The 21206-nt window shown below is 46.1% G+C and overlaps 1 protein-coding gene across 2 annotated transcripts; it reads right to left on the bottom strand.

The window, feature by feature from the left end:
* Positions 1 to 2921: 2921 nt before the first annotated feature.
* LOC149339752 (uncharacterized) lies at positions 2922 to 9982 on the bottom strand. Of its 2 annotated transcripts, XM_089548420.1 has the most exons (5): positions 9872 to 9982; positions 9223 to 9310; positions 7946 to 8191; positions 7476 to 7620; positions 2922 to 5359 (listed from the first exon to the last, which is right to left on the bottom strand). In XM_089548420.1, the coding sequence occupies exons 2-5, from the start codon at positions 9232 to 9234 to the stop codon at positions 5328 to 5330; spliced, it is 435 nt and encodes a 144-aa protein (XP_089404546.1). In that variant the 5' UTR covers positions 9235 to 9310; positions 9872 to 9982; the 3' UTR covers positions 2922 to 5327. The 2 variants fall into 2 exon arrangements, with proteins under 2 accessions (XP_089404546.1, XP_089404545.1); XM_089548419.1 differs by having other exon boundaries at positions 2922 to 7620.
* Between the last annotated feature and the right edge of the window lie 11224 nt (positions 9983 to 21206).

The raw sequence follows: 21206 nt of genomic DNA, 5'->3' as shown, positions 1-21206 counted from the left end.
CCCCGAAGCATCTATGTCCCCATGCTTCTCTTCAACCTGACTTTCCTGTCCGATAACGACATTTACGACTTTGAACTCTCCCGCGCGGGCTTTCGCATCAGCCAGTGCCTGCTGGACATGCTCCTGGCGGAGACCAATTCGACAGACCCGACCGAGCGGTGGCTTGACCGCGACACCATAGCGATGATGGGTGAGGCGCAGCTCTGCCTCGGCAAAGGCCACACTCCAAAGCATATGGCGAAAGAAATGCGGGACGCCACAGCGTTGCGCTTCACCTACAATCATTTCCGCAGGAAATCTCGCGCCAGAGCCATGAGCTTCCACCTGGGCCCAAGGCAAAACGTCAGCGCCTCGCAAATGTTCTTCGTTTACCTGATGCTGCAGTCGTGTGAGAGGAAGAGCTCAAAGGGCGAAGCGTCTACCGAATCCGGTGTTTCTTGGAACACGGCGCTCCGCAACCAACGCGAATTTCCCAAGGAATTCCGCTGTCCATCGGGCAGTGCCATGAATCCTGAAAAGCAGTGCGATATCTGAACGCGCTGGGTAGCACTGTTGTGTAGTCAGAGGACGTGGTTGGCACGCGGGCAGGAGGCCTTCATTAACAGTAGTCTCTGGTCTTGCGTTTAATACCTTGTAAATATTAAAACTATATCCCTCTTAATTCACCAAGTGTAGCGAATCTTTCTGTGTGCGACCCGAACATATTTGGCGACTGTCCTTGTCGTTCCGGAACTCGTTACGCATCGAAATATATATGCTACGATGAGATCGCTAAATTACATGCGTACCACACCCCATGCTAGTAAAAGGACAACCGGGAACCCGGCAGCGGCGGCCGCTTTTCGATGGAGGCGAAACGCAAAAGGCGCCCGCGTGCTGTGCGATGTTGGTGCACGTTAAAGATCCCCAGGTGGTCGAAATTATTCCGGAGCCCTCCACTACGGCGCCTCTTCCTTCCTTTCCCAAAAAAAAAACCAAAAATTTACCAACAGATTTTCTGCAGAACGAAGGCTCCGCGTTAAAAAAGGAAAGGTCGCCCTTCGGTTGGCTCGTATCCTTCGCCACTCATGTACACCACCAAGTTCAGTAGGGCAGTATACATTATCTACTCCAGCAGCCTAAACCATGAAAACCAATGTACCATGTCCGGGTAATAAGGAAGGTGGGGCGGTACCTTTGTCTTGACAGTGAAAGCGCTCAGAAAGACAAGGACGACAGAAAAGGAAAGACATACAAAGCGCTTACTTTCAACTGATTTTATTTCATGCGAAAAACAACTTTATACTCATAGTAATCACTTGCGCATGCTTACAAGAACATTACCAACGAATGATAGCTGGCACGTTCTTTCAGATAACCGGCATGCCCGATGTAAGATAGAACATCTCTTTATCCGACAACAAAATTGACGGAGCGCTTACGCAATCATCGCCCGCTCGTGCTATCTCAAGAGCCTCCACAATCTCTCTCGTTATTTGACATCTACTTTTAAAAAGTACCTTACAGCTGTGAAAATCGGGACGGCAACCTTCCTTGCTTTTCTTGCTTTTCCATTTGCACTTCAGACAATGGATACTCAAGTGCCATTATTCGGTACCTTTGTGTTGGCGGCGGTAAAATTGGTTACTGAGGAAAGGAAATGGCGCAGTATCTGTCACATATCTCGGCGGACACCTGAACCGCGGCGTAAGGGAAGAGACAAGGTCTGAAAAAAGAAAAGAGGGAGGTGCCGTAGTGGAGGTCTCCAGAATTATTTCGACCACCTGAGGATCTTTAACGTGCACTGACATCGCTCAGCATACGGGCGCCTCGCGTTTCACCTCCATCGAAACGCGGCCGCCGCGGTAGGGTTCGAACCCGGGTACACCGGCTCGGTAGACGAGCGGCGGCGCCGCCACGGTGGAATCTGTGGGCGCCGTGGAATTTGTGGCGAGGACTTCTGCCCAGCGTTTTCTTGGTGGAAATGCTTTCGACAGACCGTACGCGTCCAACGATCGAGAACCCGTTGGACGACAGTCGGAATAAAGAAGTATAGACACCTAACTTTTGGGTGCGAGCTTTCCTCCTTGTAATGCTGCGCAAGGCATTATTATACATGGATTACTAAATGGTATTCTGCTACGACCGCTAAATAATTTATAATCGAATTTCTTTCTCGTGGTTTCGGTTTCAACAGCCGAACGATGGCTGTGACGTCAACGTGTGCTCATTACGCCTTGTGAGAGAAGAAAACTGCGATCTAATCGCAGCTTCGTCGTTTTAATTTACTACAATGCTAAAGCCAGCTAGCTTCAAGAGCCGCAATGGTAACGAATTAAAAGCAACGATTATATTACAGTTTTTCATGCCTCACGTGACCTGTCACAGTCATCGTTCGGATGTTGAAACCGAAACAACATGACAGAAAAAATAAATTATCTAGCGGTCGCAAGCGAATATTGCGTGGTGATTCATGCATAGTGTCTTCCGCATCATTGTACAGAAAAAAACATGCCGCCAAAATTAGGTGTCAATGCTCTTTTAACAACCGAGTTTAAACAGTTCACCAGGTGTGGCTGCCACGAGGTACACCTGAACAAAGTCAGATCAATTACGCAGCTCGTGAGAAGGGCAAGGCCGCTGCTCGTTTGGAAGAAATGCCACCGTACGTATGACAAGTCCGCGTTATCTCGAAGAATACTTGGCTCATGACGTTAACGCAACTGGAGGAGCCTTGGGAAGAAACTGCGCAACGCGTGCAAGGCGTGGTCGTATTGCGCGGTGCAGATTTTTATTTTCGTGCGCTTTTCCTTGAAATGGTAGCTAACTGGCGCCGTCCTTTCGTATCAAACAAATCAGCGAAACCCTTTTGTTGTATACAGCGCGGTCGTAACACCATGCAGCGATAACAACTACTCCAAACGAGAAAAATCTCTCTGCAATGCTGGGAGAAAAAAATGGTTTATTTCAAGAAGTACAATTTGATCATCAATATCACAGAAGACCTGCTCGATTCTCAGCCCACTTACAGCATCGATAGAGTGACGTCACAGGGTTTACGTATACATTCAACGTTACCAGGACAAACCATATGTATATCGATATCGGCACGTACAAGATCACTCGGATGGCGCATACATCAAGACAACAAATGTACAGAAAAGATGGCACTCAACGCTGGACACAATTACTCTACCTAATGGGGTCCAAATGCGATAGCATTTATCTAGGAGCAGATGCCGCTTATGTGGGTTTCATTTAGACGCCCATCTTATCAAAATGTTTTAGCATAGTGCGTACCGTTACTTCCGGAGTAGACGCGCCGACTGGTCCTGACGCGGCATGCAGGCGTGCGCAGCTCGCCAGCACCTGGTGGCCTCAAGGCGATCTACGCATGCGCAATGGCGGCGCGCGATAAGGGGTAGGCAGTAGCAGTACGCGCGAAGCTAACAGTCTCTGTTAAGGAGAATTAGCATACCGGAACGCACGCTTGTTGCGCACGTGCAGTGGTCCTACCCGCCCACACGCTTGCCAGTACTGCGCCTGCGCAGCTTTTGTACGCAAAAAAGGTATACATCTCCGGTATGCTAATTCTCCCTAACTGATCCTGGATACACTGACTGTCATGTGAAGAGCGGCCGCAAACGCGTGTTTCTGGGGGACCGCACTGCGTCCGATCATAATCAACTGCCTTAAACCATCGCACATCCCGGAAGGGGAGTATGTAAATATTATAGAAAGGCGCAGCGATTCTCGGCGGAAACCGGAACTATATAAATTGAGGTAAAAGGGTGGAGGGAAAAGAAAACGGGAGAGAGTCTGCCCTCCTCATCCCTCTCCTCACGGAATGAAAAAAAAAATGGTTTTTGAGGAAAGGAAATGGCGCAGTCATTGTCTCCTATCTCAGTGGAATGGAGGAAAAAACTTTTTCCCTCCATGCTCCATGGAGCACACGCCATAAGGGAAGGGAGGAAGGTGGGAGTAAAAGAAGCAATAGGAAGAGGAGCCATAATGGGTAGGTGGAAGGCTGTATTTCATGCAGCCGTTTTGGTTGTTTCAGTGCATGAGGAGCTGCGACACAGGTCCATTCTTTCCACTTACTCATTTCACTTCAGTCTACTCTCCCTCATCTATCTGCAAGAGGACAGTGATAGCGGCCCAGATGGTGCCAGTTGACAGGCCTAACTGCTAGGAAGTTGCCGCATATCTCCTTTCTTAAAGCTTGTCCTTCGGCTTCCACCCCATTCATTTCAGGGGCCAGCAGCTTTCAATCGGTCACCCACACAAACCTCGCCACCCCAACAGTATCCCATTATCAACCAGCACACATCATTTTAGACAATGCAAATGTTTTGGCTAGAACACTGAGTGACACGTGGCATTAGTTATGCTATTTTCGTCAAGGTTTTGACCACCATGGGTGCTCAAGCACCTCCTGAAAATGTAGTTGCATAAATGCGAATGAAAACCCCAATAAACGCTATCGCATTTTAAACAGTGATGCAAACACACCCAGTTTTGCAGCAGGACCGTGTTATTTCCACAAACTGGTAGGAATGACAGGAAAGATTAAACAAGTTTTCCTGCAGTTGTAACTTCGATTCTACAATGACTACCATGAATTTTCATCTAACATAATGGTTTTCCACGCTGAGTTAAATGTGAGCAACGCACCTGGTAAATAAGTGTTACCAACTTCCCATATCGCAGAGCACACCTCACCTAAGTTTCATGTTGAAATGGACAATGCACACTCTTTATCTACTACAATGTAAATGGCAATGACAGGTTGATTCACAATAAGTCGGGAGTTGTAGCACAAAGGCTTTCATCATTCATAAGAAAAGGCATTGGCACAAGTTCAAATTATGATGACAAGAAAGAATTTAACCCGGCAGAGATCAGCTTTATACATTTCCCATCACTTCCATGCAAGACAAAGCCGACACGAGGCGATGACCACAAGCAGCTGGACCAAGAGTGGACCAGGTTATTTCCCACAAATGTGCTTGCGTTTGTGCTCACCAAAAATGTACCAAGCTAAAACAACGCTCTACCTGCCAATGTGTCATCATTAACACAGTGACATCAACAAGTTACTAAGTTAAGAAAACAGGCTCTGGCAGACAATTTACACCTCAAAACAATTTTACACGCTGCGTCTGCAGAGACTATTCCAGTACTGGCTGTTCACTTCAAGGACAAACAAACAAACAAAAATGCTAAGTATGAAATGCTTGTTGCATTCACGTTTTACTGAAAGTACTCAGTTTAAGATAGCTATCTGCATGGTACACTGCAGACTAGCGTCGTGGAAAGTAACTTTTTTTAATAAGTTTATGACTCGGCTACTCCTGACATGGCACTTGGGATACAGAGACTGCAAAACAAAAAGAGAATAATAAGGAATGAGCACAACACAGTCTTGTAAATAGCCTGTGTCAGCAGCAAATCGTTGATGTGTACACATGATCGAGTAAAATGCTTGCAATGCACTTGGAATGGGTATGGTAATAACACACTGCTTTGTGTGAACAAGGTGTGAACTAGAGATCTAGCTAAAGCTTTATAGTGGTGTGCTCGATTCAAGTATGGAAATAAGTAAGCAATGCCCGTATTGGGGGTTTCAGCACTAAAATAAGTACACTGGTTGCGCTGCAAAAATTAAATGCACTTCGCAACTTTAGCGTAATATTTAAACAAAATACCTATGCCTAGTTGACACAGGTGACAGGAATCCAAAGCATATCTGCTTTCATGAACTACCAGCACAAAAGGAATGTAGAAGGAATGCTATTGACACTGACTTTACACTGGGACTGTTACACACAGGACATCAATCCACAAAGAATTAAGTGCTCACCAGTACTGCAGCAAACATATTGCTGAGCTACAATGTAGCCTGAACAAATATTCGAACTGCCAGCACAAGTAAAGCAGAGCCTCTGTTTTACATCTGCCTGAGGAAGAACTAGTCACTGTAATATGTTCCATGAAGATTAACGTAAAAAAGATCATTTATACAGAACATTTCCCTAAGATCCTGTGATCAGAAACCTTTCACTGCTTCTCAAAATTATTGTCAAAGAGGACAAAAACACAGAAAACATAAACAATCACAGGAGATATTACTTAAGCTCAATTAGAGTGGAATAAGCTTCGTATTCATCAAGGTTTCTGTACATTCCAGTACAGGCTACAAGTCGTAGCTGATATGGCTTCCCATATTACAAGTCACTGCCACATTTCTTGCACAGCATTATGTATACTTGGACTCCGACTAAGAAATGAAGGTTAGCCCAACCTTGCCAACTGAAGAACTTTATCCAGTACTGCATCGACAGTCTCATCACTATCGAGGAGTTTCCCAGCAACATCATCTTCAAGGACCTGTGTAAAGAGTACCTTGCAATTTTCCCTCAGCCTGTCTGCAAGTGAATCATAACGAGACTGTGATGGACTACAGCCACAATGGCGAATGACGGCTTCCAAGAGGTCACAAAGATTTGCATTGGGCCAACCCAACTGCTTGAGTATTGGTTTTTCAATGAGAAAGCAGAGGAGCTCCTGCACGCGACTTTTGAGATCATCACAATCCTCCCCTGGCTCAACTCGCTGATTTTCAGTTTTGAGACAAATGCTGTCGCCATGCAGTGAGTGACAGGACACATCAGAGTCAAGTGGCTGTTTCTGTTTGAAGGTGTGGTTCTCTGTAGTGTGCACGCCTACAAATGACTTTTCAGTGCACAGCTTTTTCTTTCTTAATTGCGTGATGCATGACTCTTTCGCAAGTGGGTGACTCTCAGTGTTTTGAGTTTGGTGGAATGCATTACATCTGACATGCTTTCGATCGGTGATCATTTTGCATTCCCGCTCCCCAATGTTCATGTCGGCTGGCGCATCATCTCGGCCAGGTGACATTTCTGATGCAGGACAATGAGCTATCACAGAGCCTTCTAAGCATACATCTTGAGCAAAAGCCCTAGGAGAAGATGAATTGTCTGAACCTGCCGTTAGGAGCGCCAAGCTGCTCCATGCCGGGTTAAGACCACCCAGGAGCTTCCTGACTAAGCCATGTCGCAGCTCTTGATGTGTGAGGAGATCGTCTTTGCGAGAAAACTTCTTGCCACATGTGGCACACTCAAAGTGCCGCTGGCCCTCATGAACACAGAGCACATGTTCCTTCATGCGAGCTTTGCGTGAGAAAACGTGGCCACATATGTGGCAAGGAAAGCCATCGACACCCGTATGAGTAACAAGGTGTGCCCGGAGTGCCACTGCCTGGATGAAGTCCTTAGAGCAGTGAGGGCACTTGTGGGTGCGAACACCAGTATGGGTGGGAATGTGCCTATTGAGCGTTCCTTTCAGGGAAAACCTAGCAGGGCAATGCGGGCAGGTGAAAGGCTTCTCTTCCGAGTGGCAGAGCTTGTGCTTGTTCAGGGCACCTAAGGAGACGAATGCCTTGGAACATTCGTCGCACTTGAAAGGACGCTCACCCGTGTGTGTTCGCTTATGAATCTCCAATTGGGATCGCGACCACAGGAGTCGGCCACAATGGTTGCACTTGAAGCGCTTTAGCGAAGACTTCCGATTACTGTCAGATGCTATGCTGTGCGTTTTGATGTGGTGGTCCAGTTTTGCCTGAAATCACATGTTAGAACTGTTAACAGCCAGAATAAAAAAGCACAGCTGAGCGTATCAGGTAACAAAAATTAAGATGTAAATCGATTATAAAATGCTCAGGAGGAGCTATGGATCTCTACTGCTTGCAATGTAGTGAAACATCAGTTATCTGCCGGTTTAATGACTCCTCGAAGTGTAGCAGCTGGGTACAAAGAGTGCTCAAACACCATGTGGCACCTTCCATTTCATAATAATAGCATCAGGACAGTTTCAATCAGCATATTATTGGTTGATAGACCACAATGCAAGGAGTTGTGGTCGATGGTGCTAAATGTGCACTTACCTTCGAAGAAAAAACTTTACCACACGTAGGGCATGGCAAAGAAAGTCCTTGTTCCCCCGAGCACACAGCATTTTGCAGGTGCCTTGCCAAGTGATATTTTCGGCTAAAGGTCTTTTTGCAGATGGAGCACAAGAGTTGCTGTGAAACACCACTGCAGTTTCCAGGGTTTCTAGAAATGAGACCCTGCTCACACTTCACATCATCACATTCACGTTTTTCTTCCTTTGCATCCCAAAGATGAGCACCCTGCATAGAAGGGAAATTTAAACTTTGAAATATTGATCAGTTTTCCACAAAATACAAATAACATATGCAAAATCTTAGCCAGAAGTAACCAGGCTACATGGTTTGCTCGTCAATTGTATACCGGTTCCTTAGGGCTTCTCTAAAGATCAAAAGATCCTGAAAGGTGAGGACAAACCTCACAGAGGTCTACAGCTTCAGGGATGGCATAAGTGGTGGTTGCACTCAAGTACTACTGAAGCTTCTAAATATTCCAAAATTCAACAAATTAACAGCTGTCAACTGCCCAAAGAAATTTTGTCTCATTTACATGGAAAGGTAGGTCGCGCAGTCTGTAGACTTGAATATATGATTGCAGTGCAACAGTAGTTGTACTAGGAATTGGGCAAAATGACAATTTGAATTGTAAGTAATCTCTCCGTACAGATGTTTGCAACATATAGAGAATTACGAGACTCCTCAAGACGAAGCGTGAATAAAATTATTGTTCAGTTCTATTTGAGGAAGAATGGCAGCCGATTTGCATCTCCTACTAACACCACGGACAGTGCCCATGAAAGCAGTGCACTAAAAGCCTTCAAAACACCCCACCCTGCTTTAGTTCAGGACTGTATCCCTCCGAAGCACAAGCAGAACAGCTTTCTTTAAGCAAATAAACTTTTCCTTGGCTTCATGTAACACCACACTTGTTTTACTTACAAACATACTTCCCAGACACAAGGCTATGCTGCATTCACCGGCTGATGAGATGAAATATGGTAACAAACCAACCAAGAAAAAAAATCAAACTAGTAATCCTCTTTACAATTATGTCTACTAGCAAAGTAAATTACAATAAAGAGCATTGGTTTCTGCAGGTTTTGGGACAGGAGACTAACATGGCCCCTGTTCTGCAAGATCACTACCCCCTACTTTATACCACAATATGGTCACTGACGAAAATATGTGCAAGAATAAAACTCGTTTGCAGTATTTTAGCATTCATTACCAAAGCAGCCACATTTCTTCAAAATACCCAAAGGAAACTTTCGCACCTTGGTTGGCATGACTTTTGTCAGGAGCACCAATGCGGCCAAGGCTGTTTTTTTCGAGATCAATCTATGCGATCAGGCCATTCTACGGCTGAAAGACAAACACAAACATTTTTTTTTTTAGTACAACTCATATCGTTCCAACACAAGAACATCTCGAGTGTTCAAACGGGACGAACTGAGCTTAAGTTCTCAAGTAAAATAATGTACATATCTACTAATCTATATCTAGATATCTGCTAATAATCTACTAACAAGCAATATCACCCCCTTCAGATGAGCGCTCAAAACGGCAGCATCACGATTGCCACAGCTACCCCATCGTCAACCACGTTGTTCAAAGCATTCACATTACCGTGATCGAATGAACTGCCGCTCGTAATCTAGACCGTGAAAATAAATATCTAGGTGCAACGCTAATTGCACATGCGTTATATGAATGTATACGTATGTCCATTCGGTAAAGCCTATTTTATCAGAATCCTTACTAACGCTCGCGCAGGGAAGACGCCTTCCTCCGTGCAGCGCATGCATCACAGAGCGGCCACTGACAGATCACAGCAGCGAAATTCTTTCATCTGGGAATTTCGCGCACCCATAATGTACAAGAACTCAGCAGTTGCATCGAATTAAACGGCTCGACAGAACTCACAATGTCAAAGCATATCGATGCTTCTCGTGTCACATGTCCTCAGCGATCGGCACAAAGGCGAGGCCGAGACGGGAAAGCTGACAAGCTTTTCCCCTCCTCCAGCGTGTTTCGGTTTGTTTCTTCTTTGTTTTGGTTGCTTTGAGTGCACACTGCCACCACTTGTTGGCGCGGCGGTTGGCACGCTCGAGGCGCCACTCAGCGGCTTTTGAGTTAAACGGTTAAACGCGGGAAATACAAGAATTGCATCCTGTCACGTTCTCGAGAGTAGGTACTGTCAGCGTCAATTGAAACACGAACAAGCCAATTGAAACGCGAACAACAAAACTCGCAGATATTATACTAGGGAGGCAAAATGCATGAGCAGTTGATTTTCCCATCGAAGCCGAAAAGGCCGCTCTTATGAAAGGTTAAGAGGCCACGCCTGTATTTCACCTCCAGCCTGTAATATCCTTGATTTTTTGTGCTCGCGTTTCAGGTGCTTTGTTCGCATTTCATTTGACGCTGATAGTAGGTCTTCGTTTGCTAGTCTGAGCATCGTATCCTGTGTTGATAAATGTGGTCTATAGCCGACCGTAGTGTGTGGATAGAAAATATCTTCGTGCATGTGGGACTGGAGTCTGTCTAGTATGACGTGTTCTATCAGTTTTCCTATGCAAGAAGTAAGCGAAATAGGTCTGAGGTTTTCGAGCGCGAGCTTTTTGTCCGGTTTTGGGATAAATTTAACGATGGCATGTTTCCAAGACGCTGGGAGTTTTCCCTCCCTCCAACACTCGTTCGCAAAGTCCGTGAGGGCTGTGATGTAAGCGTCGTCTAGGTTTCCGAGAAGCAAGAAAGGAGCATCAGGGCAATCCTAGCTCTAGATTTAACCAAACCGTTTGATAACGTCAAACACAAAGCAATCCTAGAATCTCTTTCATCGTTGAATGTAGGCGAAGGAGCGTTTAACTACATCAAGGACTTTCTCTCCGATAAAACAGCTAATATTCAAATTGGCACCATCAAATCCGACACCTTCAGTTTAGGAGACAGAGGAACGCCGCAAGGATCGGTCCTCTCTCCCTTATTATTCAATATAACCTTCATCAAAATGGCACACGAAATCGCAGAAATCCCAGACCTAGAACACTCTTTGTACGCGGACGATATCCCCCTTTGGACCATCAAGGGGCGTATCGGCACTATACGCTACAACAAGCGGCGGATGTATTAGTAGAGGAGGCACAAGCCGCAGGGCTTGCATGTTTCCCCCCCCCCCCCCTCACCTCCCAAATCTAAGTCCTCATCCTACACCCAAAGCGTCAAAGAAAGAATAAAGCGCCTGAGATCAAAATCTACGCGGAAGGCGCAGCCATCCCAGAAGTGAAACCACTAAGAAACTTGGAAATGCTGATACAGTTAAACCAAAAAAAAAACGACACACTAATTAAGAAACTGAGAAACGCCGTCAACCAAATCTCCCTCCTCATCAGACGCATCGCGAATAGGCGAGGAGGAGTTAAAGAAGCCGGGACCAGGAAACTAATGCCTTCGTTCTTAGCAGAGTCATCTACTCTACACCAACAGTCAGAGAAAGAGACGACCTGGATTTTCTAATTAGACAGTCCTACAAAATTGCGCTCAACCTCCCTCGTCATACCCCAAATGAAAAACTACTACAGTCAGGAATTCATAACACCTTAGCGGAAATGATGGAAGCACACCTCACCGCGTAATACGAAAGATTATCAGCCACTGAAACGGGACGTTTTATCCTAAACAAAGCAGGAATACAATATGAAAGAATCCGTGCACACACCTTGCCAATTCCAAGACACGTGCACGAACACTTAATAGTCCCTCCTTTGCCCAAAAACGTGCATCCACACTACGATACGGACAGAAGAAGGGTTAGGGCACAAAAACTTCACGAAAAATTTTCAGTTCAGAAAGGCACGGCGCACGTGGACGTGGCAGAACATGCGCAGAGAGACGCTTTTTCCCTGGTAGTTGTCGATCATTTCTCCCCTTGCATCGGCGACAATCGATAAAGCAATATTTCCGGAGGAGGCCGAAGAAGCTGCCATAGCTTTAGCCATTACCACTGCCAAATGCATCATCAGTGACTCTAAAACCGCAATTCGAAATTTTGCAAAAGGAAGGGCCCACTCCGCAGCCATCAAAATCTTACAAAAAAATCTCCAATACCCGGCAGATCACATTGATCTGGGTCACCGCCCATTCGGACCATCCTGGGAACGAGGCGGCGCACCAATTTGCCCGAGGATTCGTGGTTAACCGGCAGGTGCGCTACCCCGAGCTCAGGTCGGCCAAGGAGCGAGTGGCAACCTACAAATAAATTACCACCCACTTCAAGAAAGAAAGACAAATCTTCCCAGAACCACATAGATCTCTACGTAAAACACAAGTCAGTTGGCGGCAGCTCATCCTATACTCATGTAATCAAGACAAGCTATCGCACAGTCTGCAGCTACTACCCACTCGCAGTAAGAGGCCGCGCTGCTCAGCTCGGACCCGGAGGTTCAACTCCGTGTTACAGAGCGGGCCGAAGAGGTCGCCGAACGACATCGTCGGTCGGCCACCTGGCGTCCGGCCTAGAAGAGGAGCCCACCGAGGGAAGGGGAGCATCACCCCAACCAGCGCGTAAGACCTCTTCTTTAATAAATTTTACCTCCTCCTCCTCGAGAGTAGGTATCCACATATTACCCACTCTCGATAACGTGACAGGCTGCATGTATCATGTATTTCCCGCGTTTAACCGTTTAACTCAAGAGCCGCTGAATTTCACGAAGGACTCCATGATCAAATATCATGATCTCACCAATAATTTTAAACTAGAGAGAACTTTCTCCCCTCCGAAAAAAAGCCTGACTAAAGAACAAGAGGTTACGTGGCGTCGTCTACAGACGAGATCGATACGCACATCACTCCTCGCGCGCATTTATCCGGATCTAGTTACCGCTCCTTCTCTAGAGCGGTGGGAGACCGTGCTAGCCAGCTCTGACCCCAGAAGGCAAGCTTTGGATGTGGAGTGGGCTGACAAAGTCGTCGAGACACATGGTCTCATGGTCTCACTCAAGTCATATGGTCTCACTAATTAGCCCCAGTAATGAGCAATTAATTGATCTCGTCAATTAACAACGTTAGTTACTGAAATTAATTCTAATCATTATTTAGTGTCGTTAACTATGTCCGTTAATCAGGGTTGTTAATTAATGGCTGATGTTAATGACCGATGACTAATGACTCTGACTCAATATTGTTTAATCATTGACGTTATACGGGTGTTTACCTTTGATTTTACATAATTTTTAAAAATAGGCTTTTTGAACTAGAAGAGCGCTTTTTTCGGCACAGCATTGTCAGCGGTGTAGTACATCAGAATAAGCTAAGAAGTGCTAGCCAGCAGGTTGGTTAATTATTATTTAATACTAAACTTTTAATTATTACTGTTAGGCTCCCTAATTACTGAGAAGCGTCCAGAACGCCGTAAATAATATCCATATCAGTTCTTCGAATTTCTAGAACGTGGTTACCCTTAGCGCTGTGACCCAACAAATTTTGGCTGCTTCGACGAGTTACGTGCACTGGAGGAGTTGCTTTGCCTGTATACGCTTCTCGAAAGCACATGTATTTTGGCACGATGAAGCCAAAATTTGATGGGCCACAGCACCGAGGGTAACCGCCTCTTCGAAATTCTAAAAATTGGTACGGATATTACTTATGGTGGGCTACACGCCTCTCAGTAATTAAGGAGCCTAACAGTAATAGTTAAAAAGTTCACTATTCAATATTAGCTAACCAGCCGACTAGTCAGCGCACCTTAGCTGCATTCTGATGTACTACATCGTTGACAATGCTGTGCCATGTCGAAAAAGCGTTCTTCTAACTCAGAAAGCCTATCTTTAAAAATTGAGTTAAGTGAAACACCCTGTATACTTCACCACGCCACTTTTGTATTTATTTATTTATTTAAAACATACTGCAGTCATTGAAGACCAAGCAGGAGGGCAATACAAGTCATAAGTAAACGCAATTCAGCGCCACCATTAGCAAGCAATCACAAAAAAGCAACACAAGCAATCATAAGCAATCAAATAGTATAAAACGCGCAGCATGCAGTGCAAACACAGAAAAAGAAGGAAAAAGAAATGAATCAGCAAAAGCGAAGAGAAACATCAACCCAGAACTTTTCGTACACGTTCTTCGAAAACATTTACATCATGCGCGGAAGAAACTTCTATTGGGAGTGCATCCATTGGGAGACAGTGCATGGAAAAAATGAGTTCTTAAATCTGTTAGTACGCGCAAAGATTGGTTCCAGGTTGTAAAGATGGGAGTGCCGAGTTTGACGACCCTCACGTGGATGAATGAACAATCGCGCGTTGATACCAAGTTGGTGATTGCAGAGCCGATACAGAAACCGCAGCCTGGAAATCTTTCTTCTGCTTTCTAAGGTCAAAATGTTGTTAGCACTCATTAGAGGCGAAGGTGAATCTAATCTGCGGTATGAATTGAATATGAAACGAACTGCCTTTCTCTGTACCATTTCTAGTTTATGACGTCAAGAGCTGATGACGTTACGTTAGTGCTTTTGCATTAATAAAATGTCGAATTCCCTTCCGCGGTCCATTTACTTTGCCTGCCTGCCTCGGATATCGGCCAGGTCGCTTGGCTGCCGCCGCCTCTGCTTTCTGAGCTGGGTTGCGAGCTTGGTATGTCCAGCTGCTATCGCCGCTGGAGCGGCCGCCGTCATCAGCCGGGAAATGGACAACGTACTCGGAATTCCTCGCCACTTTTTCAGCTTTTAGTTTAGTGTCATGCACGGCCGCACGGCCACGGCACCAATGCTACTGGCGCCGATCGTTTTGAAGTGCAGTACGAACGCATAAATGAACGTTACGAATACGACGATTTGCAACACGCACGGGAAGCTGCCAATTATAGAGCATGCAGCGCGAGACTCTGCGGCGATGTCCGAGTGGTCTGAGACGTCGAGAAACGACGCTGCTCTACTTGCTCTTGCTTCCGAGAAGACATACGCCGTGTTAAAGGGCCACTGACCAGGGTCTGGACATTTTTGAAAAACAAGCCCACTGCATAGATGAGGCATCGAAGATAACCTCTGCAAATTACTAGAGCCATTCGCGCCCCGAAAAGCTGCAAAAATTCAAATCAAAGCCCGCTCGTTCTTTCCTTCAACAAAAACGTCCCCGCCCCACTACTCTGAACCCCCTTGACGTCATGGGGGGTTACTTTCGCTAAAGGCACTCCATTGGTGCATCGTTCTGACTGACGGGAGAAGGTTGGGCGTAGCCTTGGCGTCGCGTCGTCTGCACAACGCTTTCCGCAGCGCCTTCTGTTTTGCCACATGCCTACAAACCCGCATGAAGGAACAAAAAAAAAAAAAAAACTGCGGAGGGGACGAACGGCGACAGCCTTGAACCCTAGCCATAAAAAGTAAAAAATAGTAAAACTGAGTGAGCTGGTTGATCGTTACACTGACAGGACTGTACGACCTATTATACTACAAAATTTTGCCTCGTATAAGGAAAAGCAAGAAGTCTTGAGTAGCACGAAAAAGTTAAGGGGATCCTCTTGCAACACGGATCAAGATTATTCGCCAGATACATAGGACGGAAGCGTTTGTGGGAATACGCAGTTCAAGGGGAAGACGACTGTAAGAAGACAAGGCTAAATTATGATAAACTTATGATAAACTTATGGTTAACGAAAGACATTCACACGAGACAAAGAAAAAGAAGAAATTGTCACGGTCGTGAAACGATGACGCCCTAAGATAAGGAAAAGTCTCCGACGGTACTTAGTTGCCGTGATGATCGATAGCAGAAGTATTGTAAATAAAATTGTTGAGTTTGCCGGTGTATCGGAGTTCATAAAGGCAACCATAGTATTCAGCGCCGAATCTGGCTGGATGCATCAATTCGTGACAGTGAGGCGTTCCCTAAAGAATTAACTGCTTATGGGAAAGACATATCCTGTCTTGGCGAGGGCGTCTTCCTGCAGGCATATTCTTCCTTAAGATAATCGTTATTAGAAATTAACTATAACACCGTTGAATCAATATGTGTACAGATACGCTACAAAATTCTTCATAAACTTTGGAACATTTCGGATCTGAGCACGTTGCAAACCCTTTGCGAAATTAGTTCTGAGGTTTCCCAGAACTCCAGATCGCTAGAGGTGACTTTAATTTGTCATATTTGCATTGGTGTGAATACATGTGAATACATGGGGGCAGGTTGTTTTGGCTAGCGGGTTAGCGCGTGCGAGCTGTTTCTCAGCCATGCACTCTCCATCGGTAAAGTCGATATCGCAGCACTAATTTGCACGCACGTTCTGCATTCCGTCTAAAGCAATTCACGTCTTCTACAGAATGGTGGTCATTCTCACTATTCTGCATGGGCGTCCGGAGGGGGGGGGGGGGGGCAAGGGGGGGCGGCTGCACCCCCCTGGAAAATCACTCCCTCGAACCGTGAGTGATGGCCGCACGCCAGGGGCCGTGGTGGGCTCAGCCAAAAGGGTAAAAGCAGCTCCGCTTCCACGCTTTGGGTCACATCTGCGAAATGCCGCGTCCGGGCACGCGTCTTTATGCCGTTTTCAAACCACGCCATCGTTAGCTCTGTTGAAGGCCGACCTGTTGCAGACATACAGCGGCACCGGCGAGCATGTGTTTCAAGCCGTCTTGAAATGGGTGCCTGTTTCTTTGATCTCTAGACAGATAGCGACACGGAGGCAGACAGTGCACAGTGCATCTTGTTTTCGCCTTCGTTATGCCGGCCACCGATGAATTCTTCAGGAGGGAAAGACAAATCAGCCGTGTCCACCCCCGCTTTGTCGGGCTGCTCATGGGCAAGCGGGCGATCAGTTGGCGCCGCCGCCGCTCGCTGTGCCTCCGATCCACGGGAGAGCGCAGTGCGGTAGAAGCGCCGCTATCAGAATCTTCGGCAAAGGAGATTAGCATCTTTTGTTCACGGCGACGCAGTCTCCAGAGGCGCCCCCACACCAGCGTCCCTTGCGTCTTCTCCGAAAACCAGCGCCTTTGGTCAACGCAGCCCGATGGCGCCTGCCTGGCTCGCCTGTCACCTCTGGCTGGGCCTCAAATGACAACAGCGCCCGTGTACTGTGCGAGGTCAGTGCCCGGTAAAGAGACCCAGGTGGTCGACATTATCCGGAGCTCTGTACTACTCCGTTCCTCATAACCTGAGTCGTTTTGGGGCTCTGAACCCCATAAAAACACACAAAACAAATTTTCCTACCGGAGTGGCGAGTGTCCCTTCCCCTTGGAAGTCGCACGGAAGTAAGCCCTTGCACGTGTGCGCGCCTCTGTATTTGTGCTTCGGTGTTTTTAGTGGCCGTTTGTCAACGAAGCTGAGAACAACCAAGACAGTGGACGAGAAAACTACGAGCGGCGAGCAGTGTGCGTGCGGTTGCTCGACTGTGCGGATGCGCGAGCAAGATGGAGCGAGGTGTATGAAGCTGCGAGCGTGCATTTATCTTGTAAATAAGTTTTCGTTGTATGTATAGACATCTTTTGTTTTCAACGTGCGCGTTCAACCGTTTTTCCAATCAATGTGTGTGACGAGTGTGCACCGAGAGCGTGTAATGAAGCACAGAAATGAATTTATCACCCGTGTAATCACGCAATTCGCCCAGAAAAATCCGTGGAGTCTACAGTTGCTGTTCAAGGAAGACTGACTGAGTGACTGTAGTTGCGTGTTTGTGACCATATTGTGCTGTGTGCTGGTCATCAATCCGGGTGAGTCGAGAACCCGTATGCAGCAATACTGAGCACTCTTCTCCACGAAGTGACAGTATATTTTTGGATTTTTTATTAATTTTAATTGTTTCTTCGTTGATAAACTGCAATGTATCTCTCCTAGCCACACTTTAATTTGCTGTTTGTAATTTTTATTTCATGTGTGTATTTCACTTATTTTTTATTTATATATAAATAAATAAATTCATACCGCAAATAGTGCCTTTTTGCCACGAACATGCCCCCCCCCCCCCCCCCCCCCCCCTCCGGCGCCAACAACCAATGGGGCCCCCCCCTGCAAAAAATTCTGCGGACGCCCTTGCTATTCTGCAGAGTGAAAGCTATAGTAGCCGGTTTCTCGAGCCGAGCCGTGTCTCCTATAAAAAAGAAGACAACGGATCGTAGGGCTTAGCTTGTAAGATGCTACACAGCGCAGAATTTTGTCGCCACACATGGCCGTTTGCGAAATGCTGTGAGCCTTATTATGCGCGCAAAACTCCTCATAAGGGAGTATGCACCTACGTCACAGTGGCGGCCATTTTGTGGTGCATGCAGCATGGCGAAAGGCTGCAAGCATGCATATCTATTCGGCTTACCGCCGCCTGCTCCACTGTTCAGTGCTGAAGCGACGCCCTGTACCACAAAATGACGCCCGCGACGTCACATGAATACCTAGCGAATACGCGCAGAGCTGTCCCGTGATAGCGACTGATTGATAAAAACAGCTCGCTCACCCAGACAGCCTGCCACCGAGAGACGTGAGTTAACAGAATGCAGTACTTGGACGCACAGCAGTGCTGGGTTAGAGACTCGCGATAGGCAGTGGTTGATCAAACGGCTCGCGCTCTAACTCGCTCGCCCGGATAGCCTGCTCTCCTTCACAGCTGTCATTAATTAACAAACTGGGGGAAAATTCACAACAACGCAGCCAGATTCGCCTTGGGCATGTACGGACGAGAAGATAGCTGTGAAGCAATGAAAAATTACGCAATGGGAACACCTTGCTTCACGTAGGATAAAGTTGAGACGAAAGTTGTACTTAATATTGCACACAAAAGACAGAACTAATCGCTAAATTTATTTTATTATTATTTATTTTAAGCAGCCCTGTTATATTTCTAACCGGCATGACCCTTATTGCGAAATTCGGGACTACCGTGCCAAGACGAACTTGCTTGCGAATCAGCCGTTTATTAAAACTATAAACAATGGAACCGGTTTTTGGAAATGCAAGTGTGCTGTTTAAATGAAGATGTGTTTATTTCCAATCTGCAATAAATCTGCTGTAATCTCTTAGGGCAGTGTGAGCCAATTCTCGAATTAGGAATATACAATGGTTTTGTGTCTATGCACGCCACCGAAAGGTAACGTAATGCTCTCGTCCGCTGACAGCTATTTTCCGCTGTAATTTCGCCATTTTCCGTTTTCATATTAGCGAAGTACAACTGCTAAGCCACACATGACAAATGGTCTGGGATGTGCATACGTGTATGCATGCGATAGGTGTGTTTAGCTTTCCATCTAAATCAACAACAGGGAAGTGGTTTTGTACTTTTTTATTCACAATCACGTGGCATAAATGCTTCACAATGACCAGAGGCGTGCATCTGAGCCTACTATAATATTTTGTACACAGTCTGCAGCTCCACGGAAGGGGTCTTCTACACTACGACGTAAACGTGACGCAAAATTCAGCAACAAACTGCCGACGCGCCTGTAACTAGGGCAGTCATAAGAAGACGAACTACAAGTAAAGTAGAAATGAGGTCAAACTTGAATCATTCCTTTGGCCTTGTGCGCGAAAATTTTAGGCACTGGTGGTGGCCCATCGCTCGCCAAGTAAATTTCTTTGGTTTAGTTAGCTGCGTTATGAGTCTTTCAATCAATATACCCTGCATAAACTTGAGGCCATCGCTCCTGCAAAAAACGGCGGACTTCAATACTTCGGAGATATATGGCAGAGATATATGGCAGAGGCAACGAGGCACATGCATGAAAATGCTGTTCCTCCGCGATGAAAACGTAGCCCGTAGTTACTTTTCTTCTTACCTAAACAAGAAGCTAATCATAAGGCGAAATCATAAGGTGAAGAATTCTGATGCTTCTGAGTTGTTTGATACAGTCAAACATTAAAAAGCTGATTTCGTCTACTATTGTGATTGGTCAGCAGAGTAATACAGGACGCCGCAGACTATGACACATTGTTACCAACCGCTACTTTTTTTAATGCTGTATCCTATTATAGTTCGTATATTTTCGAAGGCTGCTTTCGAGCGGCTTCACAGCACTGCTCGTTTTTAGTGCTATCTCTAAGAAATAAACTGCATTTTTTAATGATCTGAAGCATTGCGGTTATTAGCGGTACCTGGTGGAATGTATATGAACTAATGGGTTGTCTCGAATTCTGCGCATGTGTCGGTGAAATACCCAGATGCAGACCATAAAGGCAGCAGAATATGATCAGTCTTTGACATAAAAACGCAATGAATTCCCTAGCTACGCCGATAATGCCTAAAGCTGGCGATTTCACCTATGCGCTTTGCATGTCAGCAAATAAAGGTATATACTGAGTTAAATTCTCTTGGTACTCATAATAATATTTAACAACTGTACTGAAGCTGTTAAGGACGGATCACAAATGCAAGCAGTTTGTAATAGGCACCGCCTCATTCTTACAACATGCTGAAAAGCGATGTGCGTGCAAGCCATAACGGTGTGCGCAAGTAAACATCAAAATACATTACATTTCTTTTTGGTGCAATAAATGCAACGTGGTGCAGTATGTCTAGTGTACTGAAACGTACTGTACTTCCATGATCGTCGGTGCAAAAATAGTGTATGTGCACTAGGCATCTTATACACAGGCCTGTCACACGTCATGCGAGCAACGCGCTTCGGCAACGTCATGATGTGAGCAGAGAAAGCTTGAGACTTGCTTCAATTCAGAACTGCCGCGTCACAACAATGAGACTCTTCCACTGGTGGCGTGGTCCTGCCAGCAGCTACGCTTACGTAGTGCCGTGAGTAGCCTAACCAAAAGAGGTGTTTCAGCAAATGCAGATTGATAACGTGGAAAGGACTGCGGTAGCCATTCACCATGGTTAGTTTCGATGTGCGTCATCTGTCGTCGTACCGATCAAATGAAAGAGGAACTGCAGAAAAGTTTCAGACTCTCGCATGCTGCTCTAGCGTCCTGCTCGCACGCATCTCGCATGAGCTTTTGCGCTTCTCCCCACCATGGAAGGTGAGACACCTTGTCAAATCTTGACGTGGCGCATTAAGTTCATTCGAGCCCCGTTCACACGGGTATTTCTTGATAAGCTTTACATTATCAGTTTCCGGTCACCCAGTTGTATCCCGGCTGGCATGATTCGCTTAAGGCTATCAGGTTACCGGCTGAGTTTAGGCCTAATATCTCAAAATGGGCATTCACTTTTATCCCTTAATCCCCTCTCTTGCAGATCACAGGGCTCTCCATCCTACCATCGACCTTTTCTGCAGCACGTAATGTAAACGTATATTTCAGAGAACAGGATCGAGACTATCGTTTGGTGCTGA

This window comes from Amblyomma mixtum, chromosome 6 (genome assembly GCF_055824585.1).
Source record: "Amblyomma mixtum isolate Tamu chromosome 6, ASM5582458v1, whole genome shotgun sequence".
NCBI classification, from domain to species: Eukaryota; Metazoa; Arthropoda; class Arachnida; order Ixodida; family Ixodidae; genus Amblyomma; species Amblyomma mixtum.
Note: the sequence above shows the minus strand (reverse complement) of the source record. Positions and strands in the feature narration are given on the sequence as shown.